The following is a 19,747-nucleotide window of genomic DNA, read 5'->3' as shown; positions in this document are numbered from 1 at the left end:
GCCGTCTCATCACCGAGTCTAGGTCGGTCTTTAGAAACCACCCCGGGCCCCCTTTTCTTCGTATTCTCCTGTTCCAGCTTTTTACGCTCCATCTTCTCCGTTCCTGCCGCCCTCTTTCGTTGGCATCGTGATGAGGCTCATGATAGTCCTCATTCTTCTCCCTGACGAGCCAAGCTAACTCATGCCGTCTTCCCGCAGCGCACGTGCGCGCGCATGTAGCCAATAGGCGGCGCTGTTGGTCAGCAGCTTTCTAGCGGTTTTTCCTTTCTTTTCTCTTCATGTTCGCTTCTGGACATGCAGCGTCTTCTTGGCGTTCTGCCACTTCCATGTTTCAGTCGCCGCAAACAGATTCCCCTCATCAAAAACAGCATTTGGCTTCCACTAACACTTTTTTCGTCCCTTGTCGCCGAGTGGCTAATCATAGAAACTCGCGCGATACACACGGACTTAGACTTCAAAGCATCGGCACGCCACTAGCCTGGACGAAGCATAGCATTGCCGGGCGGCCTGGTGTTGCGATACGAACGACCTTTTCTGTGGGGCTCTTGTTTCGTCCAGTTCTTTTTGTCCTCCCGTTGTTGGCCGTCGACACCGCAGAACTGCGGTGCTGTCTAGTTCGGCCCAGGAGCCGAGAGGGGAAAAAAAGTACCCGCAGCCACCCTTCTTTCGGCCTTCGATTCTCGTATTACTTAGGCGCCCGTGTTTGGAGAGGCCCCATTTAATGCTGCGACAGGTGCGCCGTAAATTGGCCCTTGGTCCGGGAGAGTCGGCTACACAAGTTTGCTCCGGCTTGTCTCACTCTTAGTCACTGCGTAGGAGGTAGGTTAAAGTAGGGGTCCAATGGAGGCTGGCTCTGTGTCTCATTTGTATGACTATGCTGCCGTAAAAACACCGTCCTACTAAAAAACATTCCGTCATGCATGCTGTGTTTGTGTCTGGAGGAAAATCGCCTATCCAAGACCATCCATCCTGCATGGATCATGCCTCAACGCCGTCGCTATGCAAGTCAAGTTTGCAACTCCAGCCCGTGAGAGTGAGCGTGTGGGTGCAGCGCGCATTCCACGTGCGGAATGGAGTAATCATACTGCGCGCATCCCTTTCTATCGCACCACTGTTGTTGTTGTCGTTCATGTTGTCTCCGTACGAGCTTCCTCCTGTTGCTCGGCCGAGTGAAGAGTCTCGACCACCGCTACCGGCCCAATGTCAGGGGTATCAGTCTCCTCTGTCGTGGCTGTGCTGGTCGCTGGTGTCGAAACAAAGCCATCCGTTTCAGTCTCCGTCTCCGCCTCAGCTGGTTCGTCCTGCCCTTCGATACAATCGGCCAATGTCTTTTTTGCACCATTCTCGCAGGCAACCGAGACTTGTCCGCTATCTGCTCCCTGTGCCGCAGTATCCGCTCCCTCTTGAGCGTCCTGCATGGGCCCGTCCTCGGCTGTCAATACAGTGTTCGGGTCTACGCAGTCGTAGAACAGCATGAACACCCCTGGCGAGAGACTCAACACCGTCTCCTCGCTGACCATTGACACGTTGTGGTCACTCAGCCTCCACCAATCCATCTCAACTTGTCCCGCCTCGTCCGCCTTACTCAGCTCCGCCTTTATTACGTCAGGCTGTGCCACAGGCTCGTCATCCTGATCGCCGGGTTCAGCTGAAGCCTCCTTGTCATCGACAAGCTGGGGAGGAGCCATGTTCCGAGGGTGCTTGCGGTAACAAATGTAATGACCATTCTCGTGTCGCCCGTAATGTGTCACCACAGCGCGGAGTTCGTAAATGGGCCCCGTCAGCTTCGAAGGGTTCAAGTCGCCCGCAATCATCGACTCCCTGGGGTCCGATTGCCACTGCTCCTCAGTCTCCGTGTCGGAGGCGTCGACCGGGGCCGCTCCAGCACTGCCCAAGCACCAGGGGCCAAGATCCAGAGTCATGGGAAAGTTGACTGGCGCAGAGTTCTTCATCATGTTGAACGTCGTAGGATCAAAGACAGAGCGGTTCATGTGGACTGCCAGGCTTTGTGGCGGACGAGCCACCACGATCTGCTTGGTTTTGGTAGAGCTGACCTTGCTTTGTTGTGAGATTTTACACTTCTCAGTCAACGTCTTCTCGTCAAATTCGTCTTCCTCGAGTGCCAGGTCCACTGCCTCCAGTCTTCGCAGAGGCTCTGCCAACTGCTCTTCGCTCGTAGAACCCTCGCGCATCTTCTCAACAAGCTTGGTCAGGAGCCTCTGAGCTTTCAAAAGAGTGCATTTCGCACACTCTACATTCTCGATGGACTCGACCTTACTGTATGCGTCCAATCGTTCATATAGATCATGCTGGTTCTTGTTCAATCCGAGGCTGAGCGTCAAACAGGTGAACGGTATCATAGACAGTCCATCCGAATGCCCGCACTGGACGCACGCGACGCGCTGCGCCAGGAGGCCTTCCAATGGATTTCGAGGGAGCTTCGTGTCTGAAGTCTTTGAGCTTGACATGCTCTGGTAGCCGCTGTCGTCGCTGTGCTGGCTGGCCGCTGTATCGTCCTTTGCGATGTTGGCTTGCAACCCAGGGTGTTGTTGCGTAGGTTTCATGGCCTTGGCTACGCTCTTGTCGACGTCGTCCAAGATCTTGGAGTAGTACTCCTGAGCATCTTGTTGCGTCCATGTGCTCATCGATTTGAGGAGATTTGGAGTCCATAGCGTCCTCCCATTATTTGAAGCGTCGTTCAAGTCGGATATCAAGGTCCGTAGCGTCTGCGCGACGTCCTGGTCGTCGTCTTCACCCTCAGAAGCTTGGAGGTAGGCGGAGAGGTATTCGGGTAGAGGTTTTAGAGAGGCCAGGCCTTGGAGAATGCTGTTCTGATAACAGGAGTTGTCGCGGTTCCCCAGGCCTGCCGGTCGGTCCGGCTCGACCTTGATGCCCAGCACGCTGCCGGTCATCGACAAGGCTCGATTTCGCGCCTGGAAAACTGAGGCCATCATCCCGCCGGAGCGGTCCAACCCCAGAATCCTCTTCATGGTATCGCTCTTCGCAGCATGGGCGCTCTGCTCGGGGTGTAACATCGGTCGTGGCGCCAGGGATGGATTGATCCAATCGTCAACCGTATCCAGGAGGTTTCCGGGTAAAATGAAGACGAGCGCGTCCCACAGACACGTTCCCAGTAGCGATATCGTCCCTTCAAGAGTGGCTGAGGACCCATATAGGTTGTAGCCGACGGTGACGAGGAGGATAAGGGTAGAAACGAGGATGGTTGGCTGAGACAGTCGGTCCCAGACGTTTTCGCGAGAGTAGAGTTGTCGGTGCGCCGTAACCTGATCGTCGTAGAAGGTCTCGAACGCGGGATGTTGGGCCGTCATTGCTGGAGGCTCGGGGGTCGTCGGTCTCGTCCTAGCTTCGCGACGCAGGAAGACCCGTGATCAAGCTTGTAGATGGCGCCGATCGATGGGCAAGCCAGCCATGGCCTCCGCAGTGTCGGCGCGACTTGGAGACGTATAGCGCAGTCGCGTTGATGGCGGAGTCGGTTTATCAATGGAAAAGCCAGCCGTTTTCAAGTCAGGAGCGTCGGGAAATGCTTGGTTGGATCGTCACGGGCGATTGATTGGAAGGGTGTTGCTTGAATTCAATGTGAATCTTTCCAACTAGTTGTGTTGGAGGACAAATGTGACACCGTGTGGAATCCATGGGGCTGTTCGCACACTGTACACTTCCACGTGTGTGACGCAGAAAGTTTGTGCCTAAATCCTTGTACTGTAAGAGCTTGACTACCTTAGCATCCCCAACTTATAATAAGGCGTCTTTGGAAAAAAAAAAACCCCCAAATAAGTAAACAATAAAGATAAATAGAAGTACTTACCCTAATCTTTACCTGAACCCTTAACTTATATTGGTCATGAACTGTACCTCAATATGGACTAGCGTTTGCGCGAGTGACTTGGATCGGGCTCAAACTCTGTGCATCCCACTGTAGGTCGCAGTGTTTGGCTAACCTACACTTCACCACACCAAGCCATTTTCACACAATAAGTGAATCACTCATTATTCCAAGCTGGCCATCTCGGTTTAACTCGCTACAAGGCAACAAAGTATCATTGCAAGACCATAGTGTATTGAAAATGCGGCTCGATGGCATAGTACTGTGTCCTGAAGGGTATCCTGTTTCTGGCCACCAAATGTGCCTGAAAAGAGTCGCCGCCCATGATCAAAATCATAAAATCTAAGAAAAATATACAAGAAAAGAAAAGGCTCATAAGTTTTCGCTGTCATAAATTGTTCATCATAATCGTCGTGGTCGTTTCGTGTTTTGTTCCCCTATCCACCCCATCACCTCGTCACCTCCGGTTTGGATGCTTGGCCGGCACAACATACGCCAACTTGGGTTCCTCCACCGACGCATCCTCAAGATTCATCCACATGCACAGTGAAACAGGCGTCGCAGGGAGTTCCACAGGGTCCGAGTTATCTCGATAACCAGGCTCCTGGAGAACCGGAGGAGGTGAGAACCCAGCTGTGCTAGGAGTGACGATGAACTTGTCATCGGGGCCCCGAGCAAGGCAGACACGGCGTGTGCTGTCTGGGGTAGAAAAGTAGCCCCAAGATTCCTCGCTTGAGGTTTTTTGTGGGCTGTTTGTGAATGATCTCTTCTTTCGAAACCATTTTAACCAAATGTATATGCCAAGCGCAGCAAGGCAACAGACCCCGCCAACGGTGCCCGCAGCTACTACACCGGTAGGGGTAGTGTTGCCCTTATTGGCGTCGTCCGAGTTGTCATCTGAGGTGGATGACTCGGTGGCAGCGGTTGACGTTGTTGAGGACGGCTCCGGAACAACATAATTGGGCACCTCGGATGTCTCCACAACCAGCGCAGACGTTGCTGCAGACGTGGATGTGGACGTGGATGTGGTTTTGGTCGCGAGTGTGGTCGTGGATGTGGTCTTTGATGTAGAGGACTTAGACTTAGACTCCATCATGAGGTAGTCATAGTCGTCCTGGGACTTGTCGAGGACGCACTGCGAGTCGCCTTCGCAGATATAGCCAAACGGACAGCATGCACTGCCGCATGTTTCCATAGAGGCGTTGAGGGCGAGGGTTTGGATAGGTGAGCCTGGGTGCTTCGCTGTATCCTGAAGGGCCACATTGCAGACGATAGGTTTGATGGTGCCACAATCAGATCCATTGGGACAACAGACGATGGTCGTGTTGGAGGCGATGATCATGCATTTGGTGTCATCGGGGCAGCATAAGTTGTCTGGGACCTGGCTGCCACATTGCGTGTAATTCTCAAGGGCACAGGATGAATCATCCCGATCAAAGAGTCTCGAAGCTAGCAGCTGAGGTCTTTGATATGGTGGCGGCGACCTTTGGCTGAGCTTCACTCCCACTGCTGCAGAGACAGATGGAGCGATAAGAAATGAAGCCACCACGAGGAATATCTTGAGGATGATTCCATCGTGAGGGAGAAATAGTAGTGAAGCCATGGCGACTCAACATGGGACAGAGGTGAGGTCAGGAAAGCCGCGGTGACAGGAGGGAAGGATGAGGAGGCGCTTCTCTTGCAGACGCCGCGCAGCGGCCCTGGCGATAATAAAGGGCCAAGTGCAAGAAGAGGTTGGTTGCCATGTTTGATCCTGCTGTTGGTCCACCTTACATCGAGCACGTCCATCTGCATGTTGGTTGTGAAGAGTAGCAGAAAGTCAGCCTTAGGTCGCGGATCGCGTGGTGGCGCCAATCACGAAGCCCAGATAGGCGCGGCGGCGACAAGTAATGCCCGAGAATGCCTTGAACCTGGCCCTGGTACCTGCAGCCAAAGGAGTGTCTGGGTCCGTCCCAGAGCCTTGGGACCATGGCGGCGCTGTGAGTGATGGGACGGGCCAGGGAGCCTTTGGTCTCGCAGCGGCGGCCGGTTGATGGACGCGAGGTGGGCGCTTAAACTTGTGGGGGGAGGGACCTTTATTGGAAGCTGATACCGCCACGTTCTGCAGGAGGAGGAGGCCCGAGCATGGTCAAGAATTGGATGGCACCCTTTGATGCCTTACGTGGAATAGGGGAAGCATGAACGAGGCGACGGAGCGAAGTGGTGATTGTTAGATTGCGAAGGTGAGGATCAAAAAGAGGCTGCTGGGAATATCGCAGTACAGCAATAACTTTGTGTGCACAAGGATGGCTTGGTCGAATTCCCCTTTTGGGCGGAAACGAATGGCCCATGGGGAGGGGCACGGGTAGCTGAGGCCCGAGCTTCCCCGCAGGCCAGGCGCAATGATTCAATGGTGAAGGACGGCATGGGACGAAGAGGATGCATGGATGATGGGATAGACTGACGCATGCTGCTGTGGTCCCGTGTGTGTTATGTCTCCTTTCGGTCACCAACGTCACCAACAGACACAAACTGTTAAACGGTCGGTGAAGCTAACGCAGTAGAACCGCAGGATTCAGCCGGTGTACCACATGAGACAGGGCCAAGCAGCGGCCAGCACGGAGAGAGAAGAGCATCCAGCCGGCTTCACTAACACATTGCACCGCAACGCACATGCAGAGAAAAGGAACAGTCACAGACAGGCCTGCAAGTCCACCGCACCGCATGCGCCATGCATTGCTCATGCCGACTCCTCTCCAGCGCTCGCTCCTCTTCTCCACGGGTTACTGTCGGAAGCTGAGATGCGATTATCGGGGGCCCCGTCTGCCGAGGTCTGAGTAAACCATTGGCCCGCCCTGAAACCACCCGACTGGGACGGAGGGGATCCCAGCTTCATCACCACAAAGAGGCACAGCGGTGTTTGGAATCTCCAAGCCTGTTGAAGCATTTGGCGACCATTTGAAAACATCCCTTGAACTACGTTCCGTTCTGTGACAATGATTGGTCGTTTTGGTGTTGCGTATCGTTCTTCAAGGTACGCATGCCCGCTTCAATTGCGCCCGTTAACTCCCCTCCCACCATGTCTTGGTGGCCAAGATTCCCGTCGCCCGCAGCCAGACTGGACCAAAGCTAAGTTTTGGTGTTCAATAGCGCCGCCGCTCTGCTGGGCCGATCTGCGACCTCGACACTTCGTCACACCAAACGTCAGGCCCCGATAGCTAGGTTCATTGCGTCTACTTCCAGCCGATGGCTTTCTTCTGGGAGAACTGTGGCTCTCTCCGATGGCCCCCAAATCAGTCTCAGCAAGGAGCAAAAGGGGCGGCCAGCTCATCGGACCTTGTAAGTCGTAGCCCCAGCTTCGTGTCTTGGCGTGCATTGCTGAGCTGACCTGCTTCACAGCCCTAATCTCTGGCTCCGGTAAGCCTACTCATTTATCGATTGCTTGTCCAAAATACTTAATCGACCGAATAGAGATAATTGCCAGTGCACTCAATGTGTTAACCAGGACACGAGGCAACGCAACTTTGACACATTCCAGGTAATTAACCGCATAATAGTGTTAGCGACCGACGTGCTCACCCCGGTGGTGTAGTTGCCAGAAGACATCCATCCGGTCAATTTTGCAGAGACCCAGGCGCATCTGGAAGTCCAATGTATTTTAACCCCAAACCCCGACCGTCTGATACAGGACTAAACAAGCGACAGGGTCTGATTCCCACAAAAGCCAGCACCCCTGGTCATGGCTGGAGAGTTGGTTTGACGGCGGATATGCTGAACAATTTGGCCAAGACCAGTAAGTTGGACTCTACCGTTTCTTACGAAGCCTCCAAAAACTAACAGTCTAGTGCCCGGATCCACTGGAACTCGAGCATTGAGGCCTCACCTCCCGAGGTCCGTTTCGATGCCGTCATGAGCGAGTCTGACGTGACGGGCATGGCCGAGCTTACCAAAAACATTGTAAGGCATCATATAATTCGCAAGCAAGAGACATCTCTCACATCAGCAGTGGGTCCATGGCTTTAGTTTCATCGTCGACACACCACCAACACCAGAAGCCACCGAGGCCGTTCTAGGAAAGATTGGCCCTATTCGAACGACTCACTATGGAGGCTTCTACGACTTCATCCCCGACCTTGCTCTGGCCGATACCGCCTACACTAACCTCGCCCTCCCAGCCCACACCGACACGACATACTTTACCGAGCCGGCCGGCCTCCAGGCTTTCCACCTGCTCTCCCACTCGGCGCCTCCCAATGCGAAGCCAACTGACGAGGCCCTGGGCGGGCAGTCGCTGCTCGTCGATGGGTTCAACGCAGCGACCATTCTGAAAGAGGAATTCCCTGATGCGTACGAGACCCTTCGAACCACCAGGGTCCCTTGGCACGCCAGCGGAAATAAGGGCATTGCCATTTCGCCAGACCAGACCTACCCAGTCATCGAACAGGACGGGGACGTGCTGACCAAGGTCCGCTGGAACAACGACGACCGCGGAATCTTGAACTTGTATGAGGCGGACAAGTGGTACAGCGCTGCTCGCAAGTGGAATTCGATTCTGAAGCGGCGGACAAGCGAGTACTGGTTCCAGCTGACGCCAGGTCGTATCGTCGGTAAGTCTTCCAAGTATGCTTCGACCATCAGTTGCAGCTCTGACTAGATCATTTCGCAGTATTTGACAACTGGAGGGTTATGCACGGAAGAGCCGCCTTCGAAGGTATCCGTCGCATCTGCGGGGCGTACAGTAAGTCTCATCCACATTATTTGCGTATTGTCGCATGACATAGCTCACATTTGCGCTCAATAGTTCCTCGGGACGACTTCGTGTCCCGTTACCGAGTGACCAACTACTCGTACGAGACAATCATCGGACGGAACCTGAACCTCAGGTCGCGGTCGTCGCCGCGGGATTAGGCGGAGGAGGCGGCGATAACACGGGCACCCTGAAAGCCCTCGTTGTCGAGGGAAAGGGGGTCGTTTGTCTATGAGCCGCAAGGGGAAACCATGACAATACGCCGTAGCAAGGCCCTTGGCGGCCTTTTCTCGGTGGCATGATTGGAACCGACCTGCGGGTGGTCGAACCAACGAACTTCCCCAGCAGCCGCCGTAGTCGCGACGGTAGACTAAAAGCACTATGACGAGAGAGCCGAAGATCCCCTCCTCCACTGTCTCTTTCCAAAATGAGCCGAAGGGTCCACTCCATGCGACCTTGCTCACCGTGTATGACATAGTGACGCTGCCATTTCGCCCAGTAACGGGGGAAGCCCGAGGCCCATGGTTATAAACGGGAGGCCAGGGGCTATTGTACATGTGGGCACCGCGGCCGGCTCAGGCGTCTCTGACAGGCTCGCCAAACTCGAAAACGGCCGCGGGGAGGTTGGAGGCGCCTGAGTTGGCGGGGCCGAAAGAAGGGAACCCCAAACGGGGATCCTTGCAAGATCCTGCTACCTACCCAACAGAGAACAAACTCCAGATAGGCCTGAGAGAGAGGCTCAGCAACGGGCAAAGTCCCGCCATCATGACGTCTGGAGCAGGAGCGGCGAGCTGATAGGTGCGCGAGTCAGTGGAGCGAGCCCGGCCAGTCCACTCCCGTCCGCATCGCAACTTACACCGGCTCCACACCTGTGGTGCATCGACGCCGAGAGAGACGGACCGGGGCGGCATATCTGGCACGGCTCTGGTTGTCTGGCGTGCACGATAAATGTCGCAAGCCGCGCTGTGAGAGGACGCACCGAGGTGGACTGCCGGCGAGGAGTGAGGGGAGCGTCCTTGTAAGACGGGCGGCCTATATAAAGGTTGTTGTCGCGTGCCTGGTGGCGGGTCTTCCCCAGATGTTTATCCAGACCCATCCACCGCGATCTGTACTCCTCTCTGCAAAGCGAACTCCGTATCTGTCGTCCCTGGAAGTGTGACATAAAAGGCCTTCTTTACTCTTGAATCGTTCAGACTCGATATTCCTCAACTCATCGATAAGCAACACCGTCATCATGGCAGACATGAAGAACGGAGTTTTTCGTCATGACAACACCGAGGCTCCCAAGTCGGACCGTGTGATGCCCCTCTTCTCCCTCAAGGGCCGGACCGCGATCGTCTCGGGTGCTGGGGCGGGTATTGGCCTTGCCGTGGCTCATGCTTTGGCCGAGGCGGGTGCCAACGTGGCTATCTGGTACAACAGCAACAAGCAGGCTCTGGCCGAGGCTGAGAGCATTGAGAAAGAGTATGGTGTCAAGTGTAAGTCGGCCGCTTTGTCTCTGAATCTCCAGGATCCTCCCGGTTTAAGCCATGGAACCGAGGCTGATGGTAAACAGGCAAGGCTTATCAAGTAAACGTCGTCTCGCCGGAAGCCGTGGACGAGGCCATCAACGAAATCGTCGGCGAGTTCGACGGCCGCCTGGACGTTTTCGTGGCCAACTCAGGGATCGCCTGGACCGACGGCCCATTCCTCGACGGCCCCGCAGAGATGGCCCGCAAGGTCATGTCCGTCAACGTCGACGGCGTCATGTGGTGCGCCAAGAGCGCCGGCGCGCACTTCCGCCGGCAGAAGACCGAGGGCACGACGCTCGACGGCCGGCCGCTCGAGAACTTCCGGGCGGGCAGCTTCATCGCCACGGCGTCCATCAGCGGCAGCATCGTCAATGTGCCGCAGCTGCAGAGCGTGTACAATGCCTCCAAGGCGGCTGTTATCCACTTCTGTATGTGCTCCGCTTGTCCCTTGAGCCTGTGGAGATTGGGGAGACTGACGGTGTGGCTTGTAGGCAAGAGTCTAGCTGTGGAGTGGACAGGTTTCGCGCGGTGCAACACAGTGTCGCCGGGCTACATCAAGACGGAAATTACACACTTTGCGCCAGAGGACATAAAGGCACAATGGAAGGGCAGGACAGTGATGGGGTGAGTATCGCTCTATTATATTTGAGCGTCATTTGAACTAACATTGTGTAGCCGAGAGGGTGAGGCGAGCGAGTTGAAGGGGGCGTATCTGTACTTGGCTAGCGACGCTTCATCATACACGACTGGCCTGGACATGATTGTCGACGGTGGCTACACGTTGCCTTGATGTAGCGGAAGAAACGCGATATTTTCTTTGATTTCATTATGACTGGAATTACTTAGACGTCACTACTCAGACCATAGACCGACCTACCCGTTCAGAGCGGCACGGGATAGTTTGCTGGAAGTGTCGGGACTCCCTACACGCGCACGTGCTCAGGAAATCCCCAGGTGAGATTGCTGTACTTCGTACATCTGTACAGACTCTGCAGATACCCAGAATCGTTACACTTCATCATTCACATGACCCGAACTGATTGGTGAATCCATGACGGTATAGTGAGCCGCACAGGGGATACGTAAGGCGACGAGGCGCCGAGGCGGCCAGGCAGCACTGCTCGGAGACCGAGAATCTAATTACGGCCAGAAGCAAAGCGAGACCAGGTTGCCCACTCAGCGGGCGGCCTCCCTTTGCGGTGACGGCGGATGGATGTGTGTTTGAGACACTCGACCTCGGATTGCGAGGCTCTAGGCGTTTGTCTCTGGTTCTGGACCCCGTTGGGCGTCGGGGTATTGGCGTTGCGTGGGGCAGCGACAGACAGAGACAGACAGCCCCTCATCCGTCAGACCCAAGGCAGAATTAATAAAGGAGGCACCTAATAAGAGGAAGCTAGCAGCAGTACAGCGCAGGACCGCCGGACACGAGATATTCCCGTACTACCTTATTTCGGTAGGACGGCGGGCCCACGGGGTTTCCTAATAAAAACATGAAAAGAAATGAATGTCTTTCAGCCAGGGAGACGGTGGCGGGAAGCTGTTCAAAAAGAGGGGTTCCATCTTGATCTGAATCTCAGCAGCCACAAGGCGGGCAACGGGGCTGGACATGCGGCTTCTGCCGGTAGGGGTCCTGGAGGCCAAGTCGGCGATTGGTACTCGCGGCAAAGAGCCAACAGCATCGTCCACAGGTCGTTATGGCCCGTGGTCTGGAATCTGGGCAAAGGAGAGAAGAGAGGGGGCAAGAAAAAAAGCCCGTCGTCGGGTCGTGGTGGACACGCGAGTTGGAAGAAAAGGAAAACCACAGCTGGGGATCGCCAGCCCCCTGATTGGGCCGCGCCGACCACCCCCAGGAACACTGCACCTGGGCTTCCCAAGTCGGCGCAGGTACCGCTAGCGGCCGTGACAAGTATTTCTCCGGCAGCGACGCCATGCAAAGGGTACCTCGAGTCCCCCTCGATTCTACCCGCCCCGTGCTCTCTTGACCCATCCAAGCTCCCGCCCGCCACTCTGCTCTCAGCCAGCCCACCCGCTGGCCGTAGCCCGCTGGCCGCTGCCCGCCCTCGCTCTCACCGTCGCCCAAAGCCAACGCCCCAACTTCCTCTCTCCTTGTCAGCCCTATCTCGCAACATCCTCTCTGCACAACTCTCGTCCCTTCTCCTCCCCTCCGCCTCGCGCTGCCTCCTGCGTCCGTCGCCCGCCGTGCCCCGTTGCTGTCCATCGCATTCCTCCTCCCTTCGAGGCCCCGCGACGACCGCTCGACGCAGCTGCTCCCGCTGTCTCACCGCCGCCGGCTCGGCCATCGCTCGTCCTTCTCCCACTCCAGCAACCCCCTAACCCACGCCTTAACTGCCCGTCATGGATCCCGAAGGCGACGCCAACTCTCCGCCCTCGGTCGACGACCGTCACAATGCCCAGGTCGACAACGCCATCCGCGCGATCCAGGAGAAGAAGCCCGTCCCCGAGATCGACTTCACTATCCATACCATGGAGGATGGCACCCAGGTCAACACCATGGAGCGCGTGTGCAAAGGTGCGTGAGATTCCCCCTCCATCCTCGATTTGGACCCCACCATCACCACCAATCTGCCTTGAAATCTACACCCAACGAGCCTGTTTTCGCCGTCTCTGCACGTTGCCCGCCTCTCAAACAATCATGATGCTGTTTCCGACAAAAATGAATTCCATCTTGGCTAACTCCACCGCCTTCCCGGCTCTCCAGACGTCCAAGCCCCCGCCATGTTCAAGCCCACCGACGAGCAATTCTTCGAGGATGACACCCACACCAAGCCCGACATCAATTTCCTCAAGCAGCATTTCTATCGCGAGGGCCGTCTCACCGATGAGCAGGCCCTCTGGATCCTCAACAAGGGTACCGAGATCCTGCGCGCCGAGCCCAACCTTCTCGAGATGGACGCCCCCATCACCGTTTGCGGTGACGTCCACGGCCAGTACTACGACTTGATGAAGCTCTTCGAGGTCGGCGGCGACCCTGCTGAAACCCGATACCTCTTCCTTGGTGACTACGTCGACCGTGGCTACTTCAGTATTGAATGCGTCCTCTACCTCTGGTGCCTCAAGATCCACTACCCCCAGTCCCTGTGGCTGCTGCGAGGAAACCACGAGTGTCGCCACTTGACCGATTACTTCACCTTCAAGCTCGAGTGTAAGCACAAGTACTCCGAGACCATCTACGACGCCTGTATGGAGTCCTTCTGTGCCCTGCCCCTGGCTGCCGTTATGAACAAGCAGTTCCTCTGCATCCACGGAGGCCTGAGCCCCGAGCTGCACACACTCGATGACCTACGAGGCGTGCGTTACCCCCATTGCGCTTTCTTGTAGTTAAACTCGACTGACTTGTGCTTAGATTGATCGTTTCCGAGAACCCCCCACGCAGGGCATCATGTGCGACATCCTCTGGGCTGACCCTCTCGAGGACTTTGGCCAGGAAAAGACCAGCGACTACTTCCTCCACAACCACGTCCGAGGTTGCTCATACTTCTTCTCGTACCCCGCCGCCTGCGCGTTCCTCGAGAAGAACAACCTGCTCTCGATTATCCGAGCCCACGAAGCCCAAGATGCCGGCTACAGAATGTATCGCAAAACCCGAACTACCGGCTTCCCCAGTGTCATGACCATCTTTTCCGCCCCGAACTACCTCGATGTCTACAACAACAAGGCCGCCGTTCTCAAGTACGAGAACAACGTTATGAACATCCGACAGTTCAACTGCACTCCTCACCCCTACTGGCTCCCCAACTTTATGGATGTCTTCACCTGGTCGCTGCCTTTCGTCGGCGAGAAGATCACCGACATGCTCATTGCTATTTTGAGCACGTGCTCCGAGGAGGAGCTTAAGGACGACACTCCCTCGGCGTCATCGCCCGGCCCTATCTCGCCTTCGGCTTCGAGCCCCAACATGGATCCCGAGTCGATCGAATACAAGAGACGAGCAATCAAGAACAAGATTCTTGCCATCGGCCGATTGTCCCGAGTGTTCCAGGTTCTTCGTGAGGAGTCGGAGAGGGTGTCTGAGCTCAAGACGGCCTCTGGTGGCAGACTCCCCGCTGGTACGCTTATGCTGGGTGCCGAGGGTCTGAAGAATGCCATCCACAACTTTGAGGATGCCCGCAAGGTCGATATCCAGAACGAGAGGCTCCCTCCCAGCCACGAGGAGGTGGTCAAGCACCAGGAGGAGGAGCGACAGGTTGCCCTCCAGAAGGCTGCGGAAGACGCCAACAACGATACCAAGTTGCAGCAATTGTCCAGGAGGCTTAGCACGTAAGTTGTTCTCTTGCCTCGGTTGTTTTGACTGACCATGCTGACTTTGACCCACAGGGATCGCAAGCCTCGAACAGCACCATCGTCATGAAACATGGCTGTACAGTAGCATCTACGTTTTGATACGAACGTTGAGCATGGAAGCGGATGGTTTCATCGATTGGAACCAATGACGCATGGCTTGTGTAGTTTGAGGTTGTCATTTTTATCACTTTCGTTTCAAGGGCCGAGTCCCGGGTCACTGCCAGGCCAGGGCCATGGTTCAACACCCGCAAACAGGGTGCAAAATTGAGGTGGATGATGAATGGTGATGCTTGGGCGCTAGAAACTGCAGACAGCGTTGGACACTTGTCTAGAAGCCGCCAGACCACTCACGGGTCGCAGTCGGCGATGCACCTTAATGAATACATGAACATGATCGGAGCCCCTTATTTTTATACATATATCCGTAGTCTAAGTTGCTCGATATTGTGTTTCAACTATGTGGAACTCAAATAGAAGACATATGAGTCTTGCTTGATAGTATTTGGTTACTAGAGACGCTCCTAAGAGACAACTAGCTGCGGATAGCCTTATTTCGTACTAAAAGAACACAAAAGTGTTTCAAGCCATTCGTCTCCCCTGGAAAGTCCGAAGGACTTTGACGAGATTGGGATTGTGTTTGGGGTCAGGTTGGCTCATTGCTGTAATCGAGACCCCACTCACTGTGAGTGCACCACAAATGGGCTTCCAGTTGAACAGTGGGCCGAAGTTACCATTTCGCTGAGGCGTTCAATCTGTCCACAGTCGCCCAGCTCGTCAGTCCGTTTAACAAAAGGCGATATGTGATTTGAAACCAAAGATCTCGGTCTCTTTTCACAGGACCTTCTGGGTGAGTTCTAGCAGATCGAAGAAAGCCTCGCGCTCGGTATCAATCTTAGACAGTCCCAGGCCCAAAACCAGTGTCCGTCGATCATCAGGAGACCTCAAAGACAAGTGACTCGCAAGTTGCGATGCGTACAGTTGCCCAAGCGTTTCACGGTCGTCGCCGCCACCGCCTAGCAGTGTCTTGGGGGTCAGGTGGGTTGAGGGTAGGAGGCCCTTGTTCATGCTGGGCAGTGTCATCTCCACCATGCCGGCGGAGGAACCTGTCAGAGGAACCTGGATCTGAGGGAATAGTTAGGAAATATATCTGATAGGTGATGTTTATATGCCCGTACCCATTGAGAGAGGCGTCCTTCTTGGGAGATGGTGATGAGGATCTTGTCGGAGAAGCTGGTCGAGGTCACTTCCGTTGCGACTCCGTTGACGAGCCCAGAGGCTTCTCGGGTTGGGGCGGGGAAGGCCTCTTCTCTAACATCGGTAACTTCCATATTGGAAATTAAGGTGTTCTCGTTTTCTTTTCGTTTCTCCCGTAGTTTGAGTGGAAGAAAGCTCCCGATGACAACGGCGGAGGCGATGAGATGCCGTGTGGAGTTGCGACAGGCCCCACCACCCCGCACTAGGCTCAAAGTGGCTGGAGATTCTGGCGGTGGCGGGAGGCAAAACGGCTCAGTCCCAAAATTTCATGAACCCATGGCCACCAACTTTCATGTCAACGAACTTGCGACGTGCTGGTCGCCTCGTTGAAAATCCAAGGGGTCAAGCCAATTATTACATACAGCGCCACCCAACATGGCCAAGTATATCCCCCGCCAGAGAAAGCACAAGGTGTTGGCTCGTGAGCGAGCAAAAGACAACGGCCGCCATGATGTCGAGGACACAAACACAGAGGAGCTGCTCCCCGAGCACAGGCTCGCCCACGAGGAGAAGAAGGCGCAGATGAAGAAGGAGCTTCTCCAAGAGGGCGCCAAGATGAGCGGCAAGAAGGCGAAGCGTCTGGAGAAGTACATTGAGGGCAAGCTCCGCAAGGACGAGAACCGAGAGCTCATGGCCAAGCTGGCCGAGCGCAAGGTCGACACCAGTCTGTTCTCCAGTACTCGATCCTTGGGACAGGGCAGGGAGACGAAAAAGCAGGCGATTAGCAGGGCTATGAGGGAGGAGAAGGCGGGATTGGAGGGAGACGCAGACAGGGAGGCGTTGCTGTATGTGAAGAGGCGTGAGGCCGTGGCCGAAGACGACAGCAACGAGAGCGAGAGCGGTTCGGAACTAGAGAAGCCGTCTTCAAAATCTGTTGTGGCTTCCGAAATACCAGCCCAGGCAAAGCCTACGCCAGCTTCGATCGGCTCAGGCCTAAAGCGACCCCTAGACCTCGGCGACGATGGACGGCCTGTCATTCAGAAGCGACAGAAGCGAGGCGGTGTGAAGTCGAAGATTTCGCTGGCCAAGGTCGAGGCGCCGCCATCCGAAGAGTCTGAGGACAGCGAGGAGGACAGCGACGAGTCGGCGGACGAATGGAATGGGTTTAGCGATGATGGAGCCGACGGCAAGGATAGCGACGAGGATGAGAGCGAGGAGCAAGATGAGGCCGAGGACGACGAGGAGAGCTCCGAAGAAGACTCTGAAGAGGAGGACTCTGACGAAGAAATGGACGAGGAGGGAAATGCTCAGAGATCTTCCTCATTCAAGGCATGGGCAAACCAACAACGCAACGCAGCCCTCGGCTACGATCCCGCCGAACCAACAACTTCAAACATGATCATCCCCCAACCCGAAAATTTCGTCCCCCGAGCTCCCGAGTCAGATCCGTTGCCCATGGAACTCCAGCCGACAGGGAACACCAACCGGAAAGTGTACAGCGTGACCGTTACCCGAACCCCAGAGGTTCAGGACGCACGTCTCAAGCTTCCGGTTGTCTCGGAGGAGCAGAGGATCATGGAAGCGATCCACAACAATGATATTGTCGTCATTTGCGGTTCTACAGGTTCCGGAAAGACGACGCAGATCCCCCAGTTCCTTTACGAGGCCGGATATGGTTCGCCAGACTCACCTACGCCTGGCCTAATCGGTATCACGCAGCCGCGTCGAGTCGCCGCGGTCAGTATGTCGAAGCGAGTCGCGGAGGAGTTGGGAGACCACTCAGACGTGGTGGCCTACCAGATTCGGTTTGAGGGCACGGTTGACCCGAAGACGGCGGTTAAGTTTATGACGGATGGTGTCCTGCTCCGAGAGATCGCTCAGGACATCACTCTCCGCAAGTACTCGGCCATTGTCATTGATGAGGCCCACGAGAGAAGCGTCAACACAGATATCCTCGTTGGAATGCTTAGCAGAGTCATCAAGCTGCGCGCTGAGCTCGCTGCGGAGGATCCCAAGGTCAAGCCCCTGAAGCTGGTCATCATGTCTGCCACGCTGAGGATAGAGGATCTCACCATGAACCCAACTCTGTTTGCGACCCCGCCGCCCGTGCTTGAGGTTGAGGGACGACAGCATGCTGTCACGATGCATTTCTCCCGACGGACTCACCACGACTATGTTGAGGAGGCCTTCCGCAAGATTAGCCGCGGCCACAAGAAGCTGCCTCCGGGCGATATTCTCGTCTTCTTGACCGGACGCAACGAAATCATAGAGCTCAGCAAGCGCCTGAAGGAAGCTTTTGGCGGCCCGAAAACTGCTGAAGGTCTCAAGGTCCAGATCTCAGCGAGCGAGGCACCTATTGAAGTGGAGGACATAGAGTTTGGCGACGTGGATGACAACCGAAAAGGCGACGACTTTGATGACCTCCCGTCCGAAGATGATTATGACGAAGATGATGAAGAAGACGAATTCCAGATCGAGGAGGACCAAGAAATTGCGCCGCTCAAGATGCGAGTGCTGCCGTTGTACTCCCTCCTACCCACTCGAGAGCAGATGCGAGTCTTCGAGCCGGCGCCTGAGGGCACTCGGCAAGTCATCCTGGCAACCAACGTTGCGGAAACCAGTTTGACCATCCCCGGAATCCGTTACGTGTTTGACTGCGGACGCTCAAAGGAGAGACAATACGACCGAGTCAGCGGCGTCCAGAGCTACGACATTGGCTGGATCAGCAAGGCCAGCGCGAACCAGCGATCTGGCCGTGCCGGTCGAACGGGGCCTGGCCACTGCTACAGGCTGTATTCCTCGGCCGTGTATGAGCGAGATTTCCCGGCGTTTACCGACCCGGAGCTTCTCAGGATGCCCATCGAGGGCGTCGTTCTGCAGTTGAAGGCCATGAACCTCCAGCATGTCGTCAACTTCCCCTTCCCCACCCCTCCAGATCGACGAGCTCTGGCAAAGTCGGAGAAGCTACTCACATATCTTTCTGCTCTTTCCTCTACCGGCCAAGTTACCCAGGTCGGCACAACCATGTCCGTGTTCCCCCTGTCGCCGCGGTTCTCACGTATCTTGCTCGTCGGCCACCTACACGACTGCCTCCCCTACACGATTGCGCTCGTGGCTGGTCTCTCCGCTGCCGAGGTGTTCATCCCCGAGAACCAAGCAATCCCAACCCTCGCGGCCAAGGACGACGCTGCCATCCGCACGGCCGAGGACATCATCGCCGAGGATCGCCAGGCCATGGTGCGCAAGATGTACAACGAGGTCCAGAAGAATTTCTGCTTCCTCGACGACCGGTCCGACGCCATCAAGCTCCTCCAGGTGGTGGGCGAGTTTGCGCACGAGCCGACGGAGCAGTGGTGCGAGAGCCACTTTGTGCGATACAAGGTGCTCAAGGAGATCCAGCAGCTGCGCAAGCAGATCACGGAGCTCCTGCGCGCCAACGTCTCGGCGTTTGCCAACCTGAAGTTCCAGGACAAGCTGGACCCTCCGCTGCCCAAGCAGGTCGCCGCCCTGAAGCAGATGGTCGCTGCGGGCTTCATTGATCAGGTCGCTATCCGAGCGGATCTGACGCCGAACCCTCCCGAGCACTTCCGCAAGCCTCGCCGGGCAATCGACGTTCCGTACATTCCTCTCATCCCTATCCACACCGGCAATGAGGTGGAGAGTGATGCCGCGGTGTACATCCATCCCTCATCCCCGCTCGCCCACCGCAGCATCCAGGAGTGCCCCGAGTACATCGTTTACTCATACCTCCAGCGAGCCACCCAGTCACTCGATTCCGAGAAGCGCCCCAAAACCAGAATGCACGCTCTCACCGATGTCACCGGCGGTCAACTGGCCGGCCTGGCCAAGGGAACGCCGCTGATTACCTACGGCAAGCCAATCAAGGAGCTCAAGTCAACGACAGGAGTCGATGGGACAACAGTGAGAGAGTGCTTCGTCGTGCCGTATCTGCGAGCAGAGAATACCGGTGGTCAAGGATGGCCCCTGCCGGCGAAGAAGGTGAAGCAGAAGAAGGTCCCTGGCAAGGGGTGGGTTGTGGAGTGAACATAAGGGTTAATGGACAAAAGTACTAGGTATACATGATGCATATAGACAAGATACCTCATTTGAATGGACAAAATCGTATTGGAGTCGTTCTGAGTTAAACCAATCCAATCCGATTCATATTGC

At 55.7% G+C, this 19,747-nt stretch overlaps 7 protein-coding genes across 7 annotated transcripts; 4 read left to right on the top strand and 3 right to left on the bottom strand.

The window, feature by feature from the left end:
• Nucleotides 1-852: 852 nt before the first annotated feature.
• On the bottom strand, nt 853-3,702 carry BGZ61DRAFT_445028 (uncharacterized protein). The gene has a single exon (XM_046245027.1). The coding sequence runs from the start codon at nt 3,327-3,329 to the stop codon at nt 1,128-1,130; it is 2,202 nt and encodes a 733-aa protein (XP_046108447.1). The 5' UTR covers nt 3,330-3,702; the 3' UTR covers nt 853-1,127.
• Nucleotides 3,703-4,301: 599 nt separating this feature from the next.
• On the bottom strand, nt 4,302-5,447 carry BGZ61DRAFT_345267 (uncharacterized protein; the record flags this gene model as incomplete). Its single annotated transcript, XM_046239773.1, has 1 exon — nt 4,302-5,447. The coding sequence occupies one exon, from the start codon at nt 5,445-5,447 to the stop codon at nt 4,302-4,304; it is 1,146 nt and encodes a 381-aa protein (XP_046108446.1).
• A 1,265-nt stretch (nt 5,448-6,712) lies between these two features.
• On the top strand, nt 6,713-8,978 carry BGZ61DRAFT_445023 (uncharacterized protein). Its single transcript, XM_046245026.1, has 10 exons — nt 6,713-6,857; nt 6,974-7,162; nt 7,223-7,240; nt 7,295-7,361; nt 7,416-7,476; nt 7,529-7,616; nt 7,669-7,780; nt 7,830-8,430; nt 8,490-8,561; nt 8,625-8,978. The coding sequence occupies exons 1-10, from the start codon at nt 6,820-6,822 to the stop codon at nt 8,729-8,731; spliced, it is 1,353 nt and encodes a 450-aa protein (XP_046108445.1). The 5' UTR covers nt 6,713-6,819; the 3' UTR covers nt 8,732-8,978.
• Nucleotides 8,979-9,804: 826 nt separating this feature from the next.
• Nucleotides 9,805-10,871, top strand: BGZ61DRAFT_528916 (uncharacterized protein; the record flags this gene model as incomplete). Its single annotated transcript, XM_046253332.1, has 4 exons — nt 9,805-10,048; nt 10,126-10,509; nt 10,573-10,705; nt 10,757-10,871. 4 exons carry the CDS (start codon nt 9,805-9,807, stop codon nt 10,869-10,871), a joined length of 876 nt encoding a protein of 291 aa, XP_046108444.1.
• A 1,202-nt stretch (nt 10,872-12,073) lies between these two features.
• Nucleotides 12,074-14,553, top strand: BGZ61DRAFT_164021 (Metallo-dependent phosphatase-like protein). The gene is made up of 4 exons (XM_046237497.1): nt 12,074-12,611; nt 12,801-13,390; nt 13,446-14,359; nt 14,417-14,553. Exons 1-4 carry the CDS (start codon nt 12,437-12,439, stop codon nt 14,448-14,450), a joined length of 1,713 nt encoding a protein of 570 aa, XP_046108443.1. The 5' UTR covers nt 12,074-12,436; the 3' UTR covers nt 14,451-14,553.
• A 661-nt stretch (nt 14,554-15,214) lies between these two features.
• BGZ61DRAFT_343860 (uncharacterized protein) lies at nt 15,215-15,711 on the bottom strand (the record flags this gene model as incomplete). The annotated part of the gene is made up of 2 exons (XM_046239639.1): nt 15,215-15,505; nt 15,559-15,711. The coding sequence occupies 2 exons, from the start codon at nt 15,709-15,711 to the stop codon at nt 15,215-15,217; spliced, it is 444 nt and encodes a 147-aa protein (XP_046108442.1).
• Nucleotides 15,712-15,929: 218 nt separating this feature from the next.
• Nucleotides 15,930-19,746, top strand: BGZ61DRAFT_445019 (P-loop containing nucleoside triphosphate hydrolase protein). Its single transcript, XM_046245025.1, has one exon. It carries the CDS (start codon nt 16,013-16,015, stop codon nt 19,619-19,621), a length of 3,609 nt encoding a protein of 1,202 aa, XP_046108441.1. The 5' UTR covers nt 15,930-16,012; the 3' UTR covers nt 19,622-19,746.
• The last annotated feature ends 1 nt before the right edge of the window (nt 19,747 follows it).

Source organism: Ilyonectria robusta (genome assembly GCF_021365365.1).
Source record: "Ilyonectria robusta strain PMI_751 chromosome Unknown BGZ61scaffold_4, whole genome shotgun sequence".
Lineage (NCBI taxonomy): Eukaryota > Fungi > Ascomycota > Sordariomycetes > Hypocreales > Nectriaceae > Ilyonectria > Ilyonectria robusta.
The sequence above is the reverse complement of the archived record's forward strand: the minus strand, read 5'-3'. Positions and strand labels throughout refer to the sequence as shown.

Bases quoted from the DNA above. Each gene is read 5' to 3' on its own strand.
- BGZ61DRAFT_445028 (XM_046245027.1), bottom strand. From the start codon at position 3,329: ATGACGGCCCAACATCCCGCGTTCGAGACCTTCTACGACGATCAGGTT.
- BGZ61DRAFT_445023 (XM_046245026.1), top strand. From the start codon at position 6,820: ATGATTGGTCGTTTTGGTGTTGCGTATCGTTCTTCAAG. The intron at 7,477-7,528 runs GTATTTTAACCC...AACAAGCGACAG, and splicing joins GGCGCATCTGGAAGTCCAAT to GGTCTGATTCCCACAAAAGC. The intron at 8,431-8,489 runs GTAAGTCTTCCA...ATCATTTCGCAG, and splicing joins GACGCCAGGTCGTATCGTCG to TATTTGACAACTGGAGGGTT.
- BGZ61DRAFT_164021 (XM_046237497.1), top strand. From the start codon at position 12,437: ATGGATCCCGAAGGCGACGCCAACTCTCCGCCCTCGGTCGACGACCGT. The intron at 13,391-13,445 runs GTGCGTTACCCC...ACTTGTGCTTAG, and splicing joins CACTCGATGACCTACGAGGC to ATTGATCGTTTCCGAGAACC. The intron at 14,360-14,416 runs GTAAGTTGTTCT...TTTGACCCACAG, and splicing joins TTGTCCAGGAGGCTTAGCAC to GGATCGCAAGCCTCGAACAG.
- BGZ61DRAFT_445019 (XM_046245025.1), top strand. From the start codon at position 16,013: ATGGCCAAGTATATCCCCCGCCAGAGAAAGCACAAGGTGTTGGCTCGT.